This window comes from Diorhabda carinulata, chromosome 5 (genome assembly GCF_026250575.1).
Source record: "Diorhabda carinulata isolate Delta chromosome 5, icDioCari1.1, whole genome shotgun sequence".
Taxonomy (NCBI): domain Eukaryota; kingdom Metazoa; phylum Arthropoda; class Insecta; order Coleoptera; family Chrysomelidae; genus Diorhabda; species Diorhabda carinulata.
In genome coordinates, this window is record NC_079464.1 from 12,582,837 (window position 1) to 12,605,441 (window position 22,605).

Here is a 22,605-nt window from a genome sequence, read left to right on the forward strand (position 1 = left end):
ATAGTATCAAGTTTTATCAACCTTTTTAGTGTAAAATTGGATAATGTTTATGTTCACTTGAAATTCTGCTTAATAAATCTAATATTAAAAAAGTTATGTTCGATATCACTTGGTTCGAACCGTGTAACTAGCGTCCTCTATGAGAGTCAGACATAAAAACAAATTCATATCAGCTACCAAAACATATTCGTATAAAATTTCAATACATTGTTGCCAGTAGTTGCGACAAAATCGTAAAAATAAATGTGTTGAATGTCTCTTAATATTATCAAAAAATCCATTACCACATTTCTTGATGATGAAAATATGAGCTGATTCAAGGAGGCTATCCAGCCTCCGTGAGCTAGTTAATCAACTGAATATATTTATTCATATTACGTAATCTGTTCTTAATTTGCATTGAAACTTCGATTTTTCAAGCAGTTTAGAAAATTTTTTGTTTACAGATTTCACAGATGAAGGAAACGAATTTGTTTCAGCAAATTATTATCCTGACGAATAAGATTGTAACGATTTGTGATTCTATGAGAATCCGGAAAACGAGGAAATTAGAAATAATTCAGAAACACGGCAAATCACGAATTATATTGGGTCCAACCTCAGAGAAACCATTGAATCAGATTCAGTATTATCGGAAATCTCTGTAATAGACGCAAACGGGGGTGGATATTTCCTATAAAGATTTTTGGTTGTCCATATCAAGAGTCGAAAAGAGTACGTCGGGAAATCGCTGCGTCTTTAATAAATGAGAGTCCTTTCAACATTTTAATACATTCTTAGAACGGCAAATCATTGAGGATATGATTTCTCAAACGAACTTATTTGCTACCTAGGTTATTAAGACCGCATGAGATAAATCAAAAAATTTACGGATCCATAAATGGCCTTCAACAATTCTTGATGCAATGCTGAAATGATTAGGATTGATAGGCTACATGGGAACTAGTGAATTATTGGAGTTGTGAACGTTTACAAAAAATAACTTGTCAAATATCATGAGCCAAAACCGATTATTGTTACAGTTTTAGCATTTCACCGATAACGAGATGTGTCCATCAGAAAACCAAATTTATAAAATCCAACCATTCGTTGAAGAACTTGTGAAAAATTATCCGATAATTGTGAGAACATTCTACGAATACTAACAAGAGTTCTATCGAAGCACTATTACCTCTGCGGACACTTGAGGACGCTAGACTTAGCAGATAATGCGGCGTGCAGATTTTGTTGCACAAAGGACGGAACCTCTATCCACATTCTCTCGAAATGTGAAACTCCAAAGCACTACACCTGGGAGCGATTGAAATAGAAGACGAAGATTTCTGGCAATTGAAGCCTTCTCGTATTCTAGACTTTTTAAAAGTTGTGGGATTAATGGATCAGCTGTAAATACTGGGTTCTCTAGTATACAGATGATGCTTTGGATCGTTCATGATACCAAATTATCCAGATACACACAAACCGCTCAAGAGTCATTAATACGGAGTAAAAATATACAAATTTTGTATTAGAGGGGTATATACCTGGAATGTGACAATTCATTATGGAAAAGTCTAATATACAGAGGAGCCTCTGTTTCAACCAACATAGTTATCCCTTGCAGAAGGTCTATTATACGAAGGGAGAACTGCTATAACTGATAATGATTATACGAGCTTGGAACTAGCCAATAAATTATTAGGAAGAAAACACATAGTTTAGGAATCCTATGATCAAATAGGCTAGGAAACCCAAAAGATTCAACCCAGAGAAAATTGAAACGCGGCGAGATAATTTGAAGAGAAAATACTGAAGGATTATGTGTCACCCGATGTCTTTCTTTTGTCGGTGGAACCAAAGGCTGTTATAGAATATAAAAAGCTCTATGGATATTTTCAATCACATGGCATCTTATAACTTTTCAATATTGTTCAGTGTGAAGAGAAGAGAATATCTGAAGAGAATATCTGAATATATTTTAGAGAAGGACTATCTTATAAAACCAGGCGATATTGCAGAAGCTGCTATACAGACAAAAAGGCGGATAATAGTTCAAATAATAAAGTGAAAAAAGTGAACACTTTCTGTGAAGATTGTGAAGTTCAACCCTATTATTCTTTTTTTATTTAACCCACAAATAAAAAGTAAATAAAGACAGTATCTCTCTCGAAATTATATTTCATGAGTTTTGTATTATTTTCTGAATAAAATCAATGTTCGAGGTGCAAGATATTTGATCAAGATTAAATCTAATATTGACACTGTCATTTGGACCATTACGTTTTATACAATCTGGAAGGCCTAGAGATCCTTTTACAGTAGAATAATCAGAAGAATATCATATACTGGCGACAATACATGAGAAAGTGAACATCGATGCAGACGTTCTCACGGACCGCCGCTGTTCTATAACTGTGTCAACCAGCAGTTCCTTGGAATTTGTTGAACGGCTTTCTACTATCAATCTCATGAGGAGATTAATTCAGATTCACGAGGTAAATCATCGATAACTACTCAATAACAATTATTGGTTAAGATTATACAACTAAATAAATCTCATGAAAGAATTAACGCGTGAAATAATAATAAGAATTAAAAGTCCTTGTACATCGTGTTTTAAATTTGAAATTTCCAGCGCAAATTGAACGTTACGGTCGGAAATTCTTATCTACAAGGCACAAAGATGATAATCATTATATAAAAAAAAAACATCGCCTAGTTGGAACAGTGTCTTCGTGTTCTAAGAGTCATTAAAATATTACCTGTCTGTGAAGATGATGGAGAAAATTTGCAGTGGTATTTCACAGAATTTTGACTCAGCTTAGTATCAAAGCTGAGGTATTCGTAAGAATATTTGAATAAAAACTACATCAATGTCATTATATAGTGATAAAAAATCATTATCTTAAGGTTAAAAGCCCTTCTACAGTTTATCCAGTGTAATATCAGAAGATAAGCTGCAAAAAAATTACTTCAACATGAGTTAATGTCAATATTTGGTGTTATATAATATGAGTTTTTTCCTTTGAACTGTCAAAATATTTAAATGGATATGTTTGTTTTCATTTTGATGAAAAATATTTTCTGAACTAAATGATATTTATATCGCTTTAGGGTATTCCATTCAAATATATACGAAATAATGTATGTTTTATTGGTATTGGTATATGGGGATTAAATAAAAACACTTTTGTAAATATTCGAGAAAAATAGAGAGATACCGTATAGATTAACTTTATAAATAATACTAGTTGATCAAATGAATACTCAGTGTGGAACCATTATTATCATCTGAAGGATACTGGTTCCAATTGAGGCGTTTATTACAAAAACGACCATAGTCTTAAGATTCGAATTTCGCGGTTTAAATTGACACTTATAAATCAGGGGCCACCTGTATGACTGGGAAAGTCAAATTCAACAAAAAGAATCATAGTACGAATTTATAGCCGTCAAAACATCAAGTAGTTCCACAAAAACAGCCATAGTTTGATTATTAAGCGTGGCGAGTTTTAACGATATTTGTGATGAAAGTAATGTTACAAATTGACCGAAAAAGGAAGAAAAATGTGTAAAGAAGAAGACTTTTATAAAGGAAAATAGAGTACGTGGTGTGGCACATATAAATCATGTGAGAAAACAAGTTCCGGCTAGAGTTACTGGCGCTGATTGTAGGTATGTCAAAAACTGAAAATATTCTTGTTATTATTGAGTTGATTTTAGGTGTTAGCATTTAAAGTGCTTTCAAAATATTAATGAGAATAATCGACAGATTTTGATAACTCTGTTTAATAATATGGCGTCAAGAGATGGACAAAATTCTAATTTACTTGGCTTGATATCCATAAGTGCTCCGCTTTGCCGTAGATCCAAAAAAGTTAGAAATACAAGTGATGATGAACCAAATACGGAAGAAGGAAATGACAGAATGAAATTCTTCTCGTTTTTAAGCATATTTGGTGTTACTAGAGGAAGAGTAAGAAGACTAGAAGAGGAAGGCATAATAACAGGCACAAGAAAATACGGAATTCTGTAGCGAATTTATCCAGTCATTTAAAGCTCGAAAATACATTATTCAAGACGAAAAAATCCAAACAGATTATACCTTCCAGAAACACTTTCTGTCAAAGCAATGTATAAAATGTTCTAGAGAAGTTCCATAATGATGTATCCTACAAAGCATATTGGTCAGTTTTCATAACATCATTTAATATTAAGTTTGGACGGACACGTGTACCATTTGTGATCGATTTATTTTAAAACTAAATTTATACACTAAATTGTTAATATCGAAACAGAGAAAAATCTTCATCTATGTAAGGCTGACAAATTCTATGAGATAAAAAGGCAATGTAAACTTAAAACAAAGCAAGACCTTATTAAGTGCTTATCGTTTGATAACATGCAAAATTTGCCATTGCCTCATATTCAAACTGGTGATTTTCTTTTTGCCAGCCAGCTGTGGTCTATGTTTTTGAAGTGCATGATTTGGCTACCAAAGGTACAACTATGTTCGTGTCCGATGAAACGGTTGGCAAGAATTATGTCACTTCTTTGTTGTTGCATTATTTTAACAGAGCTGATATAAGCAACAAAGACTTAGTGTTGTTTAATCATGTATGCCCGGTCAAAACAGTTTGACTAGAATAGATTGATATCAGCTGAAGCTGATATAGCTAAAGCTCTGAAGCCATTTTTTATGCCAAATCCAAAGCCGCCTATGAAAATAAAATCAGTAGAAGTGATTGAAATAACTGTTCAATTAGACAGACTCAGCAATCTTACTCAGGTGCCTGGGAAGCCGGAAGAAACTGAAAGTTTTCGGGAATGTCCACTATTATCTCAATGTGTAATTAAATCTTACTCAACCCAGCACCAGTACTAGTACTGGACCTGAAGATGGAATAGACAATAGCAGTGACGCAGAAGATTAAACTATGATGTCGATTTCCTTTGTAGTTATTACAACTTAACATTGTTTGAAAATAAACGTTTCTTTTAATCTTTTGCATATTAAAATCCTCAGTTCCATTTAAATTCCCATAAAAACAACCATTGTCCATAAAAAAATGAAAAACTACGTTGTTATTTGAAATATTACGAAAATTTTGATTAATTTTTTCTGGCGGACATCCGCTAATTATAAAATAAAATATGTCTTACATAAGAAAAAACCGAATTAAGCAAAACGTTGGGCGACATAAAGTTTTTTTCTACCTTTCAAAACTGAAATGTGGTGGTTTTTGTAAGAAACGCCTCAATTATTCTTATCGAGAATTCACTTTCATAAGCGGAGGTACGAAGATACAAGCACTTTAATTAGTACGGTATAAAGAGAATCATGTTCAATATTTCATTCGATATAAAGTAAAATATATCTCATATCTTATAAGTATAAATTTTATAACTTGACAATGCTATCTTGAAAATTGGGATTCGCGCGAACCAAACAGAGATAAATTATACCCAAATAGAGAAAACAATTTTACAAGGAACCGGTTGCTTGAGTTGGATTGTGCAAAAAAGGTGCATATCATATTTAATCTCGAAAAAACATTTTTATTGATAACCATTCGATTAAAAATCATATCAATGTATATTTATAGATCATTTTCACGGATGAGAGAGAGATAAAGTATTAAAGCATTAGTAATCCATGGGCGTATCACTTCTTTTAGTAGACAGTTGAAAAAATTTGTAACTGAAGCTAAAAAGCGTTTTATTTTTTCCAAAAGTATGTGATTCACGTCCATATATAATAATTTCCTGCTAATCTAGATCAGAATAGGAATCAGAAGATAAACTGTGACATTATGTCTTGTTCTTTAATCGATTTATTGCCTTTTTATCGCAATTTTAAGGCTTCACATTATTCAAAGCCTCCAAGAATAACTGCTTGACATCACACATTTTGAACGAATTATTATTTCTTGGATCTAGTCACTAGTCAATATGTACCAATACCAGTTAAATAGGGTTCAGTTTGCAATGATATGCTTCTGATCTAACCACCGACATTCTATGATTTTTCGTAATTTTGAAATTTCACAAATTTCATATTTTTTCAAGGAGAAAACACAAAAAATACAGTACGTTTATCACAGAACCAGGATAGAACATAATATTCTTAGAATTTAACCAATCCTGTGAATTTTTTTGTAACCAGTTGGTTGTGGGCAATTTTTCTAGAAGTTTCAAGTGATTAGAAGATCTTCACTTTCAGCACATATCATGGCGTCATCAGCATAACAGAAGCTATTGATGTAACTGTCACCCACTCCATAACCTTTGCCTAGCCGCACCTTCATAGGATTTTATCCATTATTATGTTGAATAACTTGGGTCTAAGCGAGTCTCCTTGTCTGATATCGCTATTGACTGGTATAGCTTTTGTTTGCTTACCATTGATGAGAGCCTGAACTTGATTACTTGGGCATAAATTCTGAATGGACTTGATTATATTATTAGTTATGTTTCTATTACACAATAGATGAATAACATCTTTCGCTGTAATACAGTAAAAGACTTTTGTGAAGAAAAGTAAAGTGAAGTAAAGGATTACTGTCTTTTATATTCTATGGATTTCCTAACATGTTACCTTAGAATAAATACTGCATCCACGCAGGATCTTCCTGATCTAAATCAGTCTCCACCACGACAATGCGAGATCTCACACATCAAACAAAAACGTTTTTGAACAGTCAAAACATCGAGTCATCCTTGATTTCTTCTTATCCCCGCAGATCAAATATATATTGCGAGGTCAATGTTTATCTACAATTGAAGAAGCGGTTGATGCGCTCAAATCACATGTTTTGGAGGTATTTCAATCGGAATGAAAAAAAAATGCTTGGATAATTGGTTCAATCACATGCAAAAGTATCTTGTCGCTGCTGCTGCGAAATTGATATAAAATGCTACATTGATGTAGAAAGCAACGTTTATAGTGGATGCATGGCTAACTAATTGTGAGAGCTGCTGCTCAAGATAGCTGAAACGGAGGATATAGCAAATGATTGCAATTTTAGGAAGTCTTTTTCGACAATACTACTCATGATAAATGAAACATAATGTTCAATCAAATATTTTCCTCGAGGTCAATCAAAGGTGTTACTTTAAGACCTGTTTGTGCAACAAAACACATCAACTACGTTATAAAACACATCCAAGAAATTATCAATAAGTAAACTGAAGGTAATGGGGTAGTTTTTTGTCTCATATCCCATAAAGATAGATTTGAGTTTTGTGATATCGAACCAAAAAGTTATATCCAAAGTCGTCCCGTATAATCCTATTTATTGGCTTTGTCATATCGATAGTACATTAGAAGAAAGATCTACTATGACAATAACTTTATGATTCAAAGTTATAAATCATCAAAACAAAGAGAGATGACTCTGGAAATGTAAACATATAAATATGATTTTGTAGCAATATGAATAACCCTGTATATTTCAGGATATTTTGAAAAAATGTTCCATATTTGTTCTAATTATTCCTTTCATACATTTTTCCATTTTTTTGTAGATTTTGAAAAACTAGCAAATGGTCGCCGATTCTCTATATGTCATTAGAAAATTTGGTGTACGGCCTACTGAAGTTGATGATGACCAAATCAAAGTCATAATTGGAGAGGATCATCAATAGGTTTCGAAGAGGCTGCAATTGAAAAACACTTGCCTAGTTATGAAGCTTGATATTTGGGTACCTCAATTGAAAGAAATTAATTTGAAACAAAAAATCAACATTTGAGATATGCACCTTAAACAAAATTAAACTGACCTTCTATAGAAAAGAATCATCACTGGTGATGAAAAATGGGTCTTTTACAGAAACATGGTTCGAAAACGATCATGGAACAAACACGACGAACCAGCACAAACTACATCGAAAGACGAAAAACAACAAAAAAAGCTCATGCTGTCAGTTTTGTGAGATTACAAGAGTTTTGTGTTTTTTGAACTACTCCCAAGGAACCGAACGATCAATTCTGATGGAATTATCCAGAATTGTCGAATCGGGAAGGTTCCCACAAGGACAACTTGTGGGAAAATATTGGGGCTTGGCTGGGAAATGATCTAATAACCATTTATTTCGATGTTCGCAGAAGTCTTTGAATGGTCAAACTTACACAAATGACTAATGACGATCACCGTCGATCGCATCTGGTTCAGGTCTTTTGATTATAAGGACCAGAAATTTTATGAGTGCGGAATGATGATGTCGCCAACCCATAATATGTAGATCATACTAAATTACTAGAGGTTGACGTGCTTCCAGAACCCAGAATAAAACACAACTCTGAAAATCATACTATAGTGTAATAATTTTTGTATCGAATACGAAGATATATATTCACCATTGAACCTGATAAATCACTGCTTGGTTGCTTTAGTTTCAATTTTCTTCATAAACATAATTTCATAGAAATATTCAAACGGTTTTCACAGTCGAATATTTTTCTGAGTACTTCACGTTTCTGAATAATAAAAGCTGAATCATTTTTGTGGAAAATTCTTTAGAAGATTTGAATGAATAATTTGCTCATCGTTATTATATCGCTGCCAAATCTTATTAAATAATTGCCCAAAGTTTTCTTGAATAATTTTATCTAAAATATTCAATTTCCGGAATGAATTGTTAGAATTAGAAAGTTTTGCATTTCAAATATACTTTGGGTAGTTAAGATTGAATGAAAAATTATATTGAAGTCGAATTATAATTACCAAGTTGAAACAGAAAATGATCAAGTTCAATTTAGACAGACGATAAAAGATATAACAATATAATTTTCATATTACTAAATTTTGTAATTAATAAAAATTATTCAGCATTGAAATATTGAAGTAGCCAAAAATTGAAGCCACAAAGAAAGAATCCCTTCAATTAGTTAATTAAATATCAGTGTGGAGTCTAAGGTTTACAGTTGAGTGGGACTGTAAGTTGAGAAAAGGAAACCATTAAATTGAATTGAGAATTGCTTAATGATTGAAACGATCAGATCGTAATCATGGAATAACAGCAAAAAATAAATTCTGGATTGTCATGAAATGAGACGGATTTTATAAATAGGGGAATTTTCTTTGTTGAGAATGCTCCATTTTTCACTTCCTTTCAAGAATTTTCAGTAATATCTACTATATCGCTTGATCCCAAATAGAACCTAACCTAACCAAAGACAAATTTTATATTTGAACTTTGTAAATGTACAAACATTTTTCTCTGCGACTGTCTACCACAACTACAATATTACTAAATATATTTTTTTTTGTGACAAAAAATAATAGAAATGCTTGGAGTGATCAAACTGAAAAGTGAAGAATGATTCTTGGCTTGAGCATAATGTGATCAATATTTCTATCATACGACATTTTAAATATTTTGAATCCCATGAAGTTTTTAAGAGAATTAATATAATTTAATGCCACCACAAATCTTAATTAAATATTTTTCCGATGATGAATACATAAGTATTCGAGAGCTCGGAAAATATATTAAAGTTAGTCCAGTTTGGTGTTTGATTGTCACGTTCCCAAAAAGAAAACGCACAAACTCCAGCTGGCAAATTCATCTCCATCTCCTTCATCCTCCTTCACTGGTTTGAAAGATCAACTCTGGGTATACCTCTCTTACATGTACTGATTATACAGCAATTCTTGTAAGACATTCAGACATCGAAATCCTTATAAACCGCAACGAATAGTTTACACGGTTTTATAAAATCCTAATCTGGAGAAAGCGTATCTTAACAAGGAAGAAACAACTGGGAATCAAATGGGTTCAGTATAAGGTAACAATTAATATAAATAACCGCCATGATCGAAGTAAAGCCCGAAATAGTTTAGTTCAAAGTAGTTTTAATACAAAGAATATGGTCAACCATCATTGATTTGAAGTATTTTACATATCTTAAACAATCCCTGTCAGGTCAATTCTGCAAGAAAGTCATAATATTATCCCGACCAAATATATGCGTATAAATTATCTAGTTTCCATTTTGTTGTTAGATAATTTCATAGATATCAGCATTTGGCCAACAGGGAATACTTTTTAGACTACGAATTTGAATGCATATGAATAACTAAAATAACTAGGTATCATATTAAAATGAAGTAGTTGTAATTTCTAGGAAGTGAGCGAATCATTCTGTGCCTCCAATGGATTGAATTTCAATGCAATTATTCCTCAACGATACTTAAAATATTGTGTATCCTTCACGTAAACTTTTTCAGAATGTAATAAAAAAAACAAAATAAAGCTTCAACGTATTATTTGTAAGCAAATATTTCCATTTTTAAAAAAATTCATAACGATCTATAACTCCTTCATTATAGAAATTATCCAAACAAATCCAGTTGAAGGCAATAACATGGCATATCTGGAAAATATGTCGAATTCTACAGGATGGATCAAGCTTGTGAAACAAAGCAAAATAAATGTTTTTAATTGATGTCAACCCATACATTATACGGTTTTACATAATTATATGCGTAGCTGAAAAGAATTTACTTTTTTTATATCGAGCGCTTCGTTATAAGTCTAAGGATGACCTGGAGTGGTCCAGATATATAGCTTTACATTCTACCATGAGCAAAGATTTCATTGAGTCGTGCTCAGACGCGTGGTTTCATAACAAATTTTGATACTGTTTAATGGAAAATTGAGAATAATTTGAACCTAGAATTATTTTATTTAATAAGGATTTTGCATTCCTGGCAAACATATTCATGATTCGATAGTTTATGAAAATGTTAGTCACATTTCTTTATGATCACACTCTATAATGTGCAAGGTGCCCACTTCGAACATTTATCATAGTTTTTGTTTTTATTTTTATTTGATAAATTGTGGGCTAACTAACTAAATTTTTCTACATTTCAATTTTTTCTTTATATTAGTAACACGATGTTCGACAGTATGCAGTTCAGTTTGGAATATTTGATTTTGATTTGATACCTCCTGTAATTATCCATTATCAAATTATTGCAACCGCATGTTTTATAACTCATGTCATGGTTTGAGATAGTACTAGCTCATTAAGGTCTCCAGAACTGGAGAATCCTCCAGGTGTATCTGGCTTTGAAGCACGGCGCTTTCACTAGGCAAATCCAAGAATTTCAGGAATATGTCAAAAAAGCTTGACAATTCCAAAAGATATTAATCGCAGATATGTATTTAGTCCATTGAACTGGCAGTAGGGATCGGCATCCATCTCTTGGTTGTATTTGTGATACAACATAGCCAAGTCATTGGCAGTTTCATTTCCTTTCAGTCTCCCATATCCAGGAATCCAGATCAGCTTTACTCCGTTTTCGCCAGCTAGCTATTTAAGTACCATTTGGAATACCAAAATCAGTTTTTGTTGATGCAAACTTAGCAAGTTCATCAGCAGTTCTATTTTTGCTGAGTGTCCTTTGTCTAGAAATTCAGACATTTGGTCAGCCAAAGGATCATCGGCAGTTTTACCTCCTCTGAGTCTATAAATCTATAAATCTAGGGTAGCTGTTTCGAAATTTGACCAACTAGTTTCTCAAATACTTTTTTGAAATTCAAAATTATCTTCAATTTGATCATATACTCTACGGTATTATTAGCTCAGCTGAACATACTTTTGTTTATATTGTCATTACTTTGGTTCAGTTGATTCCTGTCTTAAAACTTCAGGTAGCTTTCCAGGTTCTATGTTACTGATTGCAGAATTTTGATGATGATGAACTTATATTATTCAAAATCTTCTTGATTGATTGAAGGTATACTTGATAATAATCTTGCTTTCGTCTGAAGCATACTAAAGCGCAATGAGTCAATCACTCACTAATACAAAAAATCTCGTTTCGCTGTTGTATTTATTACATTCACTTCATCTTTCTAAATCGACCAAGAAGAGTTTGTGTCGATGTGGACACCCGGTCGACAACTGGTTTCTTGGGCACTAGGAAAAATGCTCATAGTGATCTACAATGAAACAAAGAAGGTAAAACGATGAGGTTTTTGATGTTATTACGAAACAGAATGAAAACATTGAAACAAATTCGGCTGCTTTTCAATAGATTGATGTTATTGGTATAGTTCGTTATTGACCTGTGCAACTTTTTTTGATAGGATACTTCCTAAAATATCATTTTATAAAGAATAATGGAAACTAGATCATTTAATTTATATACACAAACTTGTTTTCCGTAAGCTGCGATCAACCCTTAGATATGCGTTCAGTACCCTTTTCGCTTCTGACGAATTACCAGGAGCTAAATCACACTTCAAATGCATGTGGTCATATTCACTGAAAAGATTGACAGCAAACTGACATTAACGATTTTAATCACTTGGAATTTTAATTTAATATGTTCATTTGACAGTAGCCTACTAAATGAAAAATAATTACTATTTTCTTTCAAGTTTTTCCTTATGCCAGTAATATGATATTCGATAATATGTAGTACACATGTTTATTTATCTTTTATTAGTTTTCCAAGAAGTGTTTGATTCTGTTTTAATATTTTTAATAGATAATTACAATTTATGAAAATTTTCTCCAAAATGTCTCTTTATAGCGAACATTTTCTTGACATGTACCTGCACCTTTAAAAGCCTATAAATGAAAAACTAGGGAAGGCATGAGAAATTTATTCACTCCCGAATGATTTGCATCAAATACCGGAAGACCCTGTATAATCATCAGTCAGAAGGAGAGAAATTATCACTGTTAGGGACATCCTGTTGTTAGCGTTGAATAAAACGGATCTTTTATTATCAAAGGAGTTGTAACAATCAAAATTATAAATTATTCATAAAAATTTTCATAATAACGAATTGTGAAGTGTACTCTAAAGAAAAGGATAACGTGAAAAATTGAGTAGCTAATTGAATTTTGTTCAGATCGCCCAATTTGGAGAGGTATCTATTCAAACATCGTTTTCGATTTGGAAAGCTTTTTCATTTCTCCAAACCACTAGTGGAAGTTGTTTCAGCTGTTTCGTGTAATTACTTTAAAGCGGATCTAAACTGTAAATTAATTACCAGCTGAAATAATTTATAAATCCGCGAATTCACACCATTGGTTCACCACGACTAATATATGATTCTTATGGAACATCCACTAGCAGCAATAATAATTCGATTTGATGAATAGACGCGTTTCCTTTGGATCGAAATATCCGGTATACAAGGTGTGGTTATTAAATAACGAAGCTGGCGTATTAGAATATTGTATTTACAATTCGTATATCCGAATCGTTGTGAGCTTAACTATACGCTCTCTATTTTGTTCCTATAATAACGCTGGATGTCTTCTTTCGCCAGCTTCTTCAGCGTATCACTTTCTCGTTTAGTTCAGCTTCAAAGTACTCAAACTTTACTAATAATGGAATACTGAACATTGCTATCAATGACTTTGCAGACGATGCAACATGATTGGAAAACCAAGAGCTGCTTTTCTCTACCAAATTTTCATCAATTCTGACTGCTACTAACGTTCACTTGTTAAGTTTTTCTGGGTCGAGGTCAATTGTGTTTGTTGAACGCGTTTTGTTTCTCAAATCAATGATAACAGACCAAGTAATGGAAGAGAATTTTTTTTAAATTTTCATAGTCACTTTCAAATGTTGCAGCATTTCTTGAAATATTTTAATCTGGAATTTGGAAACATGAATGATTCCAATTTAATAATTCATAGTCAAGCTCGTCAAAATATATACATTGTATATCAATTTATGGAAAAATGAAAAGAACAAGATGTACTAAAAATTATTTTGAGCAATCTGCAGGAGAGGATAGCCAAATCGTGAAATCTGACGCCTCTGTGAAACGTATTGTTGGTGAAAGTAATAGAAAATACACCCATAAACGTTTTAACCCATTAATGCCCAAATTATTATTTTTACAACATTCATGTTTATATATATATATATATATATATATATATATATATATATATATATTTAAGTTTATGTTCAAATGATTGCCAAATATTTATAAGAAACTATTAAAACTGTATTTTTAAATTCTGAAAGTATCCATGGACCATATTTTTCACTTAAATACAAAAACATGATGATAATAACTTGAACCTGGTCTTTTAAACTTGAACGTAGTCAACATTTTTCACACCACACATACACACACACATACACACACACACACACACTCACACACAGACACACACAGATAAATTGGATGAGTGAAATGGTATAAAATAATTTATGTTTTGAGAGCACATCTTTTTTATTGAAATATATCTGCTCAACCAAGTGGTCAGTACGATAAAACTTAATATTATATGATACACGGGAAACAGAAGAGACTTCCATGGATGTTGACGGCCAACCAACTTTCGAAAGAACTTGGTAGATTAGAAATTTGAAATGATCGATTTTAATAATAAATAGCAACGGATGTTAATGGAAGTGCTCCTTCTGCTGGTTTCTACTATCTACGTTATGTCTAAACATTTAATTTCATCCACTTTATTTTTAGTTACAGGCGCAATTTACTCTCGAATAAATAAAAAAAATGAAAAAATTCATTTACAAGGACACTTCCATAATGCATTAGAAATATTTTTATTTTTTCTCGTCCTGTCCCTTTTCTTGTTGTGAAAAAAAAATAGAATTATAATAAAGAAGTTGGAAAATGAGTTGTGTTGGATTCATTTTTACCATTATTGGATATTTTACTAAAGATAAGGATTTTTTCTTGACATCCACCACAAAGCTGAAATGGAAAAATAGTGAAGGAGATTCCTTAACGTCAAAGATGATGGACGGTAAAATTATTTTGATGTCATATTATTCGTATAAACTTTGCTTGTTCTTTAAAGTCCCTGACAGATATGTGAAAATTTCTCTTTCCACAGTTCAACTGTCATGATTTCACAAATAATTGATTCATTGATATATATAAGCCGAAATTTGAAGACCATGTTAAGTAAACGATATTCTTTCTATAGGTATTTGAATATTATCAACTTTTTCCTTTCTAATTATGTGTTTCAATATTTATACATTATAAAGAGGAAAGAATAATTTTTTTTCTTCGTGATTCTATTTTCAACCTCATCTATTATACAATTTGTCCTTGTAAAGGACATTAAGTATCCAGTATGACTGTTACATGAAACATAAGAACATAAGAAGGATTGTTCCTATAATACAGGGTGATTGATTAGTGTGATAAAGCTCAGTACTTCCTTTATCCTTTGAGATATCAATAAATTTCAAGGATCACAGCCACTATTGGTCTTCATATTTTGAAATTATTCACTTATTCATTTATTTTGCTGTGACATATCAAAGTTAATTTTTTTTAGATAAAACACCTTATATTTCAATGCATATATAAACTCACCTTGGCTTTCTATGAAAATCGTAACAAGTAACCCTTTACAATGTAAGAGAAAGAATTCAAAATTCTGTGAATTATTTATTTCGTTAATAATTATTGAATCTGATACAGTGTGAATCAAAATACCAATACATTATTTTGTCGATTTTTTTCAAATGAAACAACTTGTATTTTATGTGAGTATCGAAAAGTAATATCAACATATTACTTCTTTTTCATCGAGCATTTCTTTTATCTGAAATTATTAGCTCTTGAGATGTTCTAGAACATGTAATTGTTTGGAGAAGCAAGATTTTTGGATAAAGATAACAGATACAGGTATTTTGAGAATCCTTTCACATTTAAATTAACCAGCCTAGAATGAATAAAAAATCTTACACAGAAAACTCGAGAGAAACCAATCTTCTATATCAAACAACTAAATACAAATAATATGAATGAACATTTCTTTTTAACACACACCGATCACACTTTTGATTTTGCTGTTAAAATGGGCAATGTTCTGAAGGGAAACGCAATGCTTTATTAATATCTGCTTATAAAATTAAAAACTGTGCAGCTGATTGTCATAAAGATATGACAGCAGAAATATTCGAAAAGCGGTTCAATGAACATCTTTTACCTAACATTCCACTATAAAAACGAATGGGATATAAAAAGGGCTCAGTTCACGTCTGGTAGCCTGCTTAAACCAAACGCCCTTACATTTTACTCGTCTAGTTACATTTTATAATTTAATATTAAGTTGTAGCAGTTAACTATGCCTAATAATGATCTTTTTTCTTAGTTCCAACTAGGACTACAATTAAGTACATCTGTCTAAATAACAGCATATAATGACGTCCAATTTATCATTGTTCGATTGCCTTTTAACGAATTCTCTATCGCATAAGATATTCTTATAAATTAGTAGTAGTATTCATAAAAATGATAAATTTATAAAATAAGGAATCTACGCTTATGGTAGATCTTTCAAAATTGTCGGCAAGGGTTTTTACAATCTGCAACTGATATTGGTAGAACTATACTCAATTCAGTTGAAATACTTGGAATACACGAAATGTTTCTAATTTAATACCTTATAATATTATACAGGGTGTGATACGAATGCCTTAATTGGTTTTTCCTAAGTTCGTCCAGTTTATTGTTGAAAAGTATGTAAAGTTTCTTATAATTAACTCTTTTTAGAGCTAAGACTTTTTTCTGTCGCATTCCAATAGTAATTTTTCTCATTCCACCTTCTTGTAATTTATTTTCGATTTCAATATATCTGCGTTTATTTTTTCCCTATTTCTACCTTTTTATGTCGTGTACTGTATCATCATTGAACAATACCACTTTCTATGTTTGTTTTATGAGTGTCTCCTTGATGGTTTTCCCAATTTTCTACATTAACTCACCTTTTCTTTTATTTTTTTCATGTCAGTGTCCAAAATTCACTCATTATGCATCTCCTCTACAACTATTCTTTTTTCTTCACTTATTTCATTTTGTTTTTGGCTGAAACTCTTGGTTGGTCCAGTTTTAAGTGAATTGGATTTTATCGTGGATCCATTCCGTTATTCTTTTGGTCATTTCAGTTGGTTTTCTTCTCTTCATGTGGCCGGCCCAGTTGAGCCTTTGTGCTTTTATATATATCACTATATTATCCTTCCCCAGTTCTCTCTCTCTCTATTTCTTCGTTTCTCTTTGCTCTTCTTTCTCCTTCTTCTTCTTCCCTTTTGTTTATTACTGTTGTTTCCATCGTGATTACTGGTCTTATCAGGATTTTGTACATTTTTATTTTGTTTCGTTTAGTTATGTTTTTGTTTTTAGTAGTTTGTTTCTTCCATATTATACAAAAAGGCTATCAATCTTTTGTATCCTATACTTTATCATCAGTTAAAAGCGGATACTGTTTCAAAATAGTATTTGCTAGTTTTCAGTTCTGTTCTCTCTGTTCTGATTTTTCTCCTATTTCTATATATTTTGTTTTTTCTGCATTTATTTCCAGTCCGTAATTTCTTGCTTCTTCTTCTAATTTGTTGATCGATTTTATTAATTCTCTCTGTCCATTTACTATGATCGTTATATCATCTGCATATGCTACTATCTGTATTGCATCTGTTATAAGGTTCTTATTTTTTAGTCCTGCGTTTCTCACAATGCCTTCCATAATTATATTGAATAGCGTTGGTGACATTGGGTCTCTTTGACAACTTACAGTATGACAACTTCTTGACAATAACAGAGGCGGTTTTGGAATTCTCGTACAACATTTTGTATGACCTTAGGGATTAAGTTGATGTAAATTTTTTCCAAATCATCAATATTGTCTAGCTTATTAAAATATACTTTAGAATTAATCAGATATTTTCGTATCTGTTCTGCTAAACATCAGGAAAAATCTTTGAAGACACTAAAATATCAGTCAAAAAGTCAAATAAACAATTGGTATAAATCTAGTAGGCTGCTGTCATATAGGTATTTAAAGTTACCAAAAGATGTCAGTATAATATGTGTGCATGTATTAATTTTGATTCTGGCTGATTTCTCCGAGACTCAAAGAAAAGACATTCTAATTGTTATGATAATAAAACAAGAATTCAAAAGGAAGATGGTGAAATTTTCAATAATAAATACCTCGGTTAACATGTCGCCAAAAAATATGCAGTGAAAATTATTTTGATTCTTCTCCGTACATCAGATTATATTGTTGGTCGAAAATATGATGAAAAATAACTCCTTTTACGTAAGACTTTCTCCAATTTATTGTAAAAAGTATAATCCAAATATAAAGATATGAAAAAATCGATTATTGTTTTTGAATTCTTTACTAGTACGCTTGTTCGCTCGAATATTTTTGTCATGTTATTAAAGAAACTAATGTCTGAATATTAAAAATTTTGCTTCTGTAATTGCGCAATATTTATGTTCAAATCTTGTTTGCATTGAACATAATTCGCAGCATACGTTCTTTATGGAAAGCAAACTATCCAATTCTGAATAACCAACACGAATAAATTCGGTAATATAGAACTTCTCCTACTAGTTATTCTCTATATCTCTATCTCTTATAGCATACTTGAGAGTAATTGAACATCAAGCCATCTCAAGAAATATATGATATAACTTTGCAGGGTTGACAATGTAGTACGTGCATGGCAAATTTACTGAGGGGAATTTACCCTGAAAACGATGTTAAGGAATGTCTAAAATGGAAGTTATTTTAGTGTAATTTTGAGGATATACCTAATTCTCTATTACACATTTCGCATTTGTGGAATAAACTACAGTCATTTGTATTTGGAAACACTTCAACGGCATTCGTGATAAAATTTTCCACTTCAAAGTCCTATTTATATATACATATTTCGATTGAATGTTTTTTTTCTAGCTACTTTCAATGTTTTATAGAATGATTGACATTTCGACTTAATTTTTTATACACGGTAAAACCCTCAAACTCTGCTATTGATTTGCACTCGATATTTTACTAGAATTACGAGATTCTTTTGTCTTTTAACTACTTGAGTGATCTTTGATGCAATCTGGCAACATCATAGTACAATTTAAACCTAATGCGCATGTCCGCCCTTATATCTAATCGTAAATTGGAATTGCGTGAGATAGGTGAGTCCGTAAAGATATTAGTAGGCAATGTGTTTACAATTATCATATTTTTTGCGTCTCTATTTGACAATACATGAAACATGAATCCATCACTCAATTCCAGAATAAAAACGTTCATCATCTGAGTGGACGTCAGCCGGTGAAACACGTCCGAAGCGTTCAAAGGCACAACAGTTAACAGGGAAGGTTACGGCATCAGTATTATAGGATACGCATGAAATATTGTTCATCAACTATGTCCAAAAGGGACACACAATCGATAGCGAATACTACATAGAGTTATCGGATCGTTTCAATGCGAAAATCAATGATAATCAGCCTATATGTCGAAGAAAAAAACCAAGACAATGCATCGATTCATAAAACGATAGCAACGATTGTTAAATTGATCAAATTACATTTCGAATTGTTTCTTTTCCCACCGTATAGTCGAGATCTGGCCCCCCAGTGACTACTGGCTATCCGCTGATCTCAAAAAATGCTTGTCGTTAAGAAATTCAGCTCAAATGAAGAAGCAAATGCTGAAACTGAAGCTTATTTTGAGGAGGCAAAAGACAAATTAGTTTTTTATTAGCTACTGGAATTAACTTTGATGCAATCTGGCACACTGACTGTATGGCGAGAACCACAAAATCATCTCGAAGACTGTTTTAGTAGCGTGAACTCTAAAAATTATTTATTTTCCTTCAATGGCTGCCTAGTATTAATTCTCATGAGCAAAATCTATTACAGACCTAAATGAATATAATTGGAGCATTACCGCTCAATAGAGTACTAGAAATCAGAGGTTCTTGTAGGTACTTTGAAATTTCTACTGAAAATTGACCATGATCTCTTTCTCATTCTGGAAGAGGACCCACAATCGGTGATCTACTTGAACCCGGGCTACAGTTTCCGAAAAGTCCTTATAAAAGTTTTTTAAACACCAATTCATTTAATACAGATAAATCCAGAGTGTTTCTAAATTCATGTTACAAGATTCTGGAGGTTATAGCTCGAATTGAATTAAGTTGGTAATTTCTATAACAAAAGTTTACTCAGCCCTTTGAACGATGGTGACCAAAATTGAGTTTTCATTATTTTTTCTACAGTAATGCGACAAACTTGATATCCTGTAATTTTCGTGCACTCGCAAACGACTTACTACAGGTATGTTTTCAATGTTTCTGTTACATTATACGGGGATTGAAATTAGAAACCCTTACTTCATTTCATGTAACTTCACAGAAAAAGCGCTATAATTTAGAATTTTTTTAATAAATTGAGTGGATTCACCCCCGTCTAATGTAACAGGTATATTAAAAAACTACTTGTAGTTTGTTGTTTCAAATTTTTAGTTCTAATGAAATTTTAAACAAAAAAAAAACTCAATTTCTGTCACCACCTTTTAAAGGTGATATCTCAGAGAGAGGTGGGATGAGGAAATTTGGTTATAGGAAAGACTTATCTTAATTTCATACAATCAATCACCTGAATTTTTGTTGCATGAATTTAGAAACATCCTATATATGCATACACTGGATATAGAATCGTCTGTGCTATCGGCCAATATTTGTTAAAGTGGACACATATAATACGCTAAGAAATTATTGGGATTATTGATAATAAGTAGAAAAGGCATATAATAAATTGTCGTTGTGGCGCGTGTTCCAATTTATGTAAAATTTTGTACATCAACTTTTTGTCACAGTTTTAGCGGTAATAATTGTTCACATAGTTTCTATTTTGTCAACAGCAAAATGTCCGGTATACACAACTGCAATCACGTATCCCACTGTCCGACTGAAGAGTATGGAAATACACCAAATTCCGTAGTGAACCATTCGCCTGAAGTTCCCTCAAAGAAACCAATTCGTCTCAAACACGTCGCGACTAGGAACGAAACGTACGATTTTTTGCACCTGAGAGCGTTCGAGGTAAGTTTTTACATAAAATAACATGTGTTATAATCTACAAAAATTATAATAACAAAAACTTGCCATAAATTTAAAATTAATTGTCAACATTATCTGAACGTTCCCTCAATTAGATTGGTAAAAAAATATACGACATTCGAAGTTTAATTTCTCGACATTAGAGAAAAGTGTTTAATTGAACGTTATTTTGGGGTATGTTGAATAATTTACCTTTAATTTACATTCCAATTTTTTTAGTTTTTTCTTTGAATCTTTGTTCCCAATATCTACAGTTCGTCAATACCCTGTATCATATAATATTGTGTAAGCAAATTTATACTTATCATGTGACTGAAGTTACATAATTTGAGTGCTTTGAACCCATTGGCGAAGCGTTTTTTCCATCTCGTACAAAACACGTCATTTGAACACATCAATCGCTTCTTCAGGTGTAGAAAAAAAATTTGACGTTTGGATTGTTCAAAAACGTTTTTATTTGAACTGATGTGCTAGAGCTCGCATTGTCGGGGTGGAGAATAATTCTTCTTCTGCGATTGGTTTCCCTGATTTTTTCGAACACCACTGGAAAACAAAATTGTTCTAGGTTGCTCTCATAGAAAGATGGCGACGTATCCAGTTATTCTTGGAAGACCCATACAGTCGATTGTTGTATAGTCTCGTGTTTAAATACATCCATCCATAATTAATGATTTGCCACAATTTCCTAGACGTTTTTCGAAGCATTACGATCGAATTTTTTAAAAATTTCTCGTCACCAATCGACACGAGCATCAAGCACGAACAGCCAAATATTCATACAATATTGAATGTGTGCGAGAGAAACTAATGCCCAAGTACGACTCAATCTCATGGAATGTCACATGACGATCTTGCAATATCAGTTTAAGCACAGCATCGATGTTTTGTGGCACAACAGCCGATTTTGGAAGTCCTTCACGAAATTCATTCTGTAGCGAAGTTCGTTCCCGATTGAATTCGGTAAACCAGCTAAAAACGGTGGGTCCAGATTACTCGAAGTCGAGGGAGTTGATCGACACCCTGCTGTTGGTTTAATCCACATCGAAAGTTATAAAAAATAATCACACGAAAATTTTCACGAGTTAATTCCATTTTTTGAGGAAAATAAAAGTTTCAAGTATCTGTAAATAACTCAAATAGCAACACTATCTGGGTACGTTCACCACTGAAAATTTGAAACTTTATGATGGTAATCTCAGGGTTGCCTTATCTTAAAACTTTAAGTAGTATCTACCGTATTGTAGTAGTGTATAACTCAGACTCATTAACAATTTTAGTTTTCATTTTATTGCAAAAATGTTTCTTGGGGCTTCTTCATAGAATGCTACACCTTTCCTAATGTACCAGAGTCGGTGATAGGTTGATTTTCGCCATTCAGAAGTGGAAATGTTTCCTGTTTTATCAACATATTTTTTATTTCGTATGGCAATGTTTCAATAAGTAATCAACCTTCTTTTTAGATGTTCACTCACTAAGTTCAAAGAAAATTTTTTGATGATCGTTCAACATTATACGCGGCACATAATTTTCCAATGACGTCTACTCTCGATTTATCGTCGTTATAACATTGAATCATTTCGAGTCATTGCTCATCGTATATGGACTTGCCTGCACCACAACTGTTTTCCTTTTTTTGTACACAAGATACAAATGTTCGAAACGATATTTGTAGGTACTTCTCTTTTGTTTTTACGAATTGTAAAATTGTAATAAGGTAATTTTTTGCTTCTGAAGCTTCTAT

The 22,605-nt window shown here is 32.2% G+C and overlaps 1 protein-coding gene across 3 annotated transcripts in view; it reads left to right on the top strand.

The window, feature by feature from the left end:
- The window catches only part of LOC130893597 (nitric oxide synthase), a 162,612-nt gene that overhangs the window by 15,461 nt on the left and 124,546 nt on the right, over nucleotides 1-22,605 (top strand). For all 3 annotated transcript variants that reach the window (XM_057799817.1, XM_057799819.1, XM_057799816.1), the window contains one exon: nucleotides 20,666-20,846. In XM_057799817.1, the coding sequence (XP_057655800.1) occupies nucleotides 20,670-20,846 (177 nt within the window). In that variant the 5' untranslated portion in view covers nucleotides 20,666-20,669. The remainder of the gene's footprint in view (nucleotides 1-20,665; nucleotides 20,847-22,605) is intronic.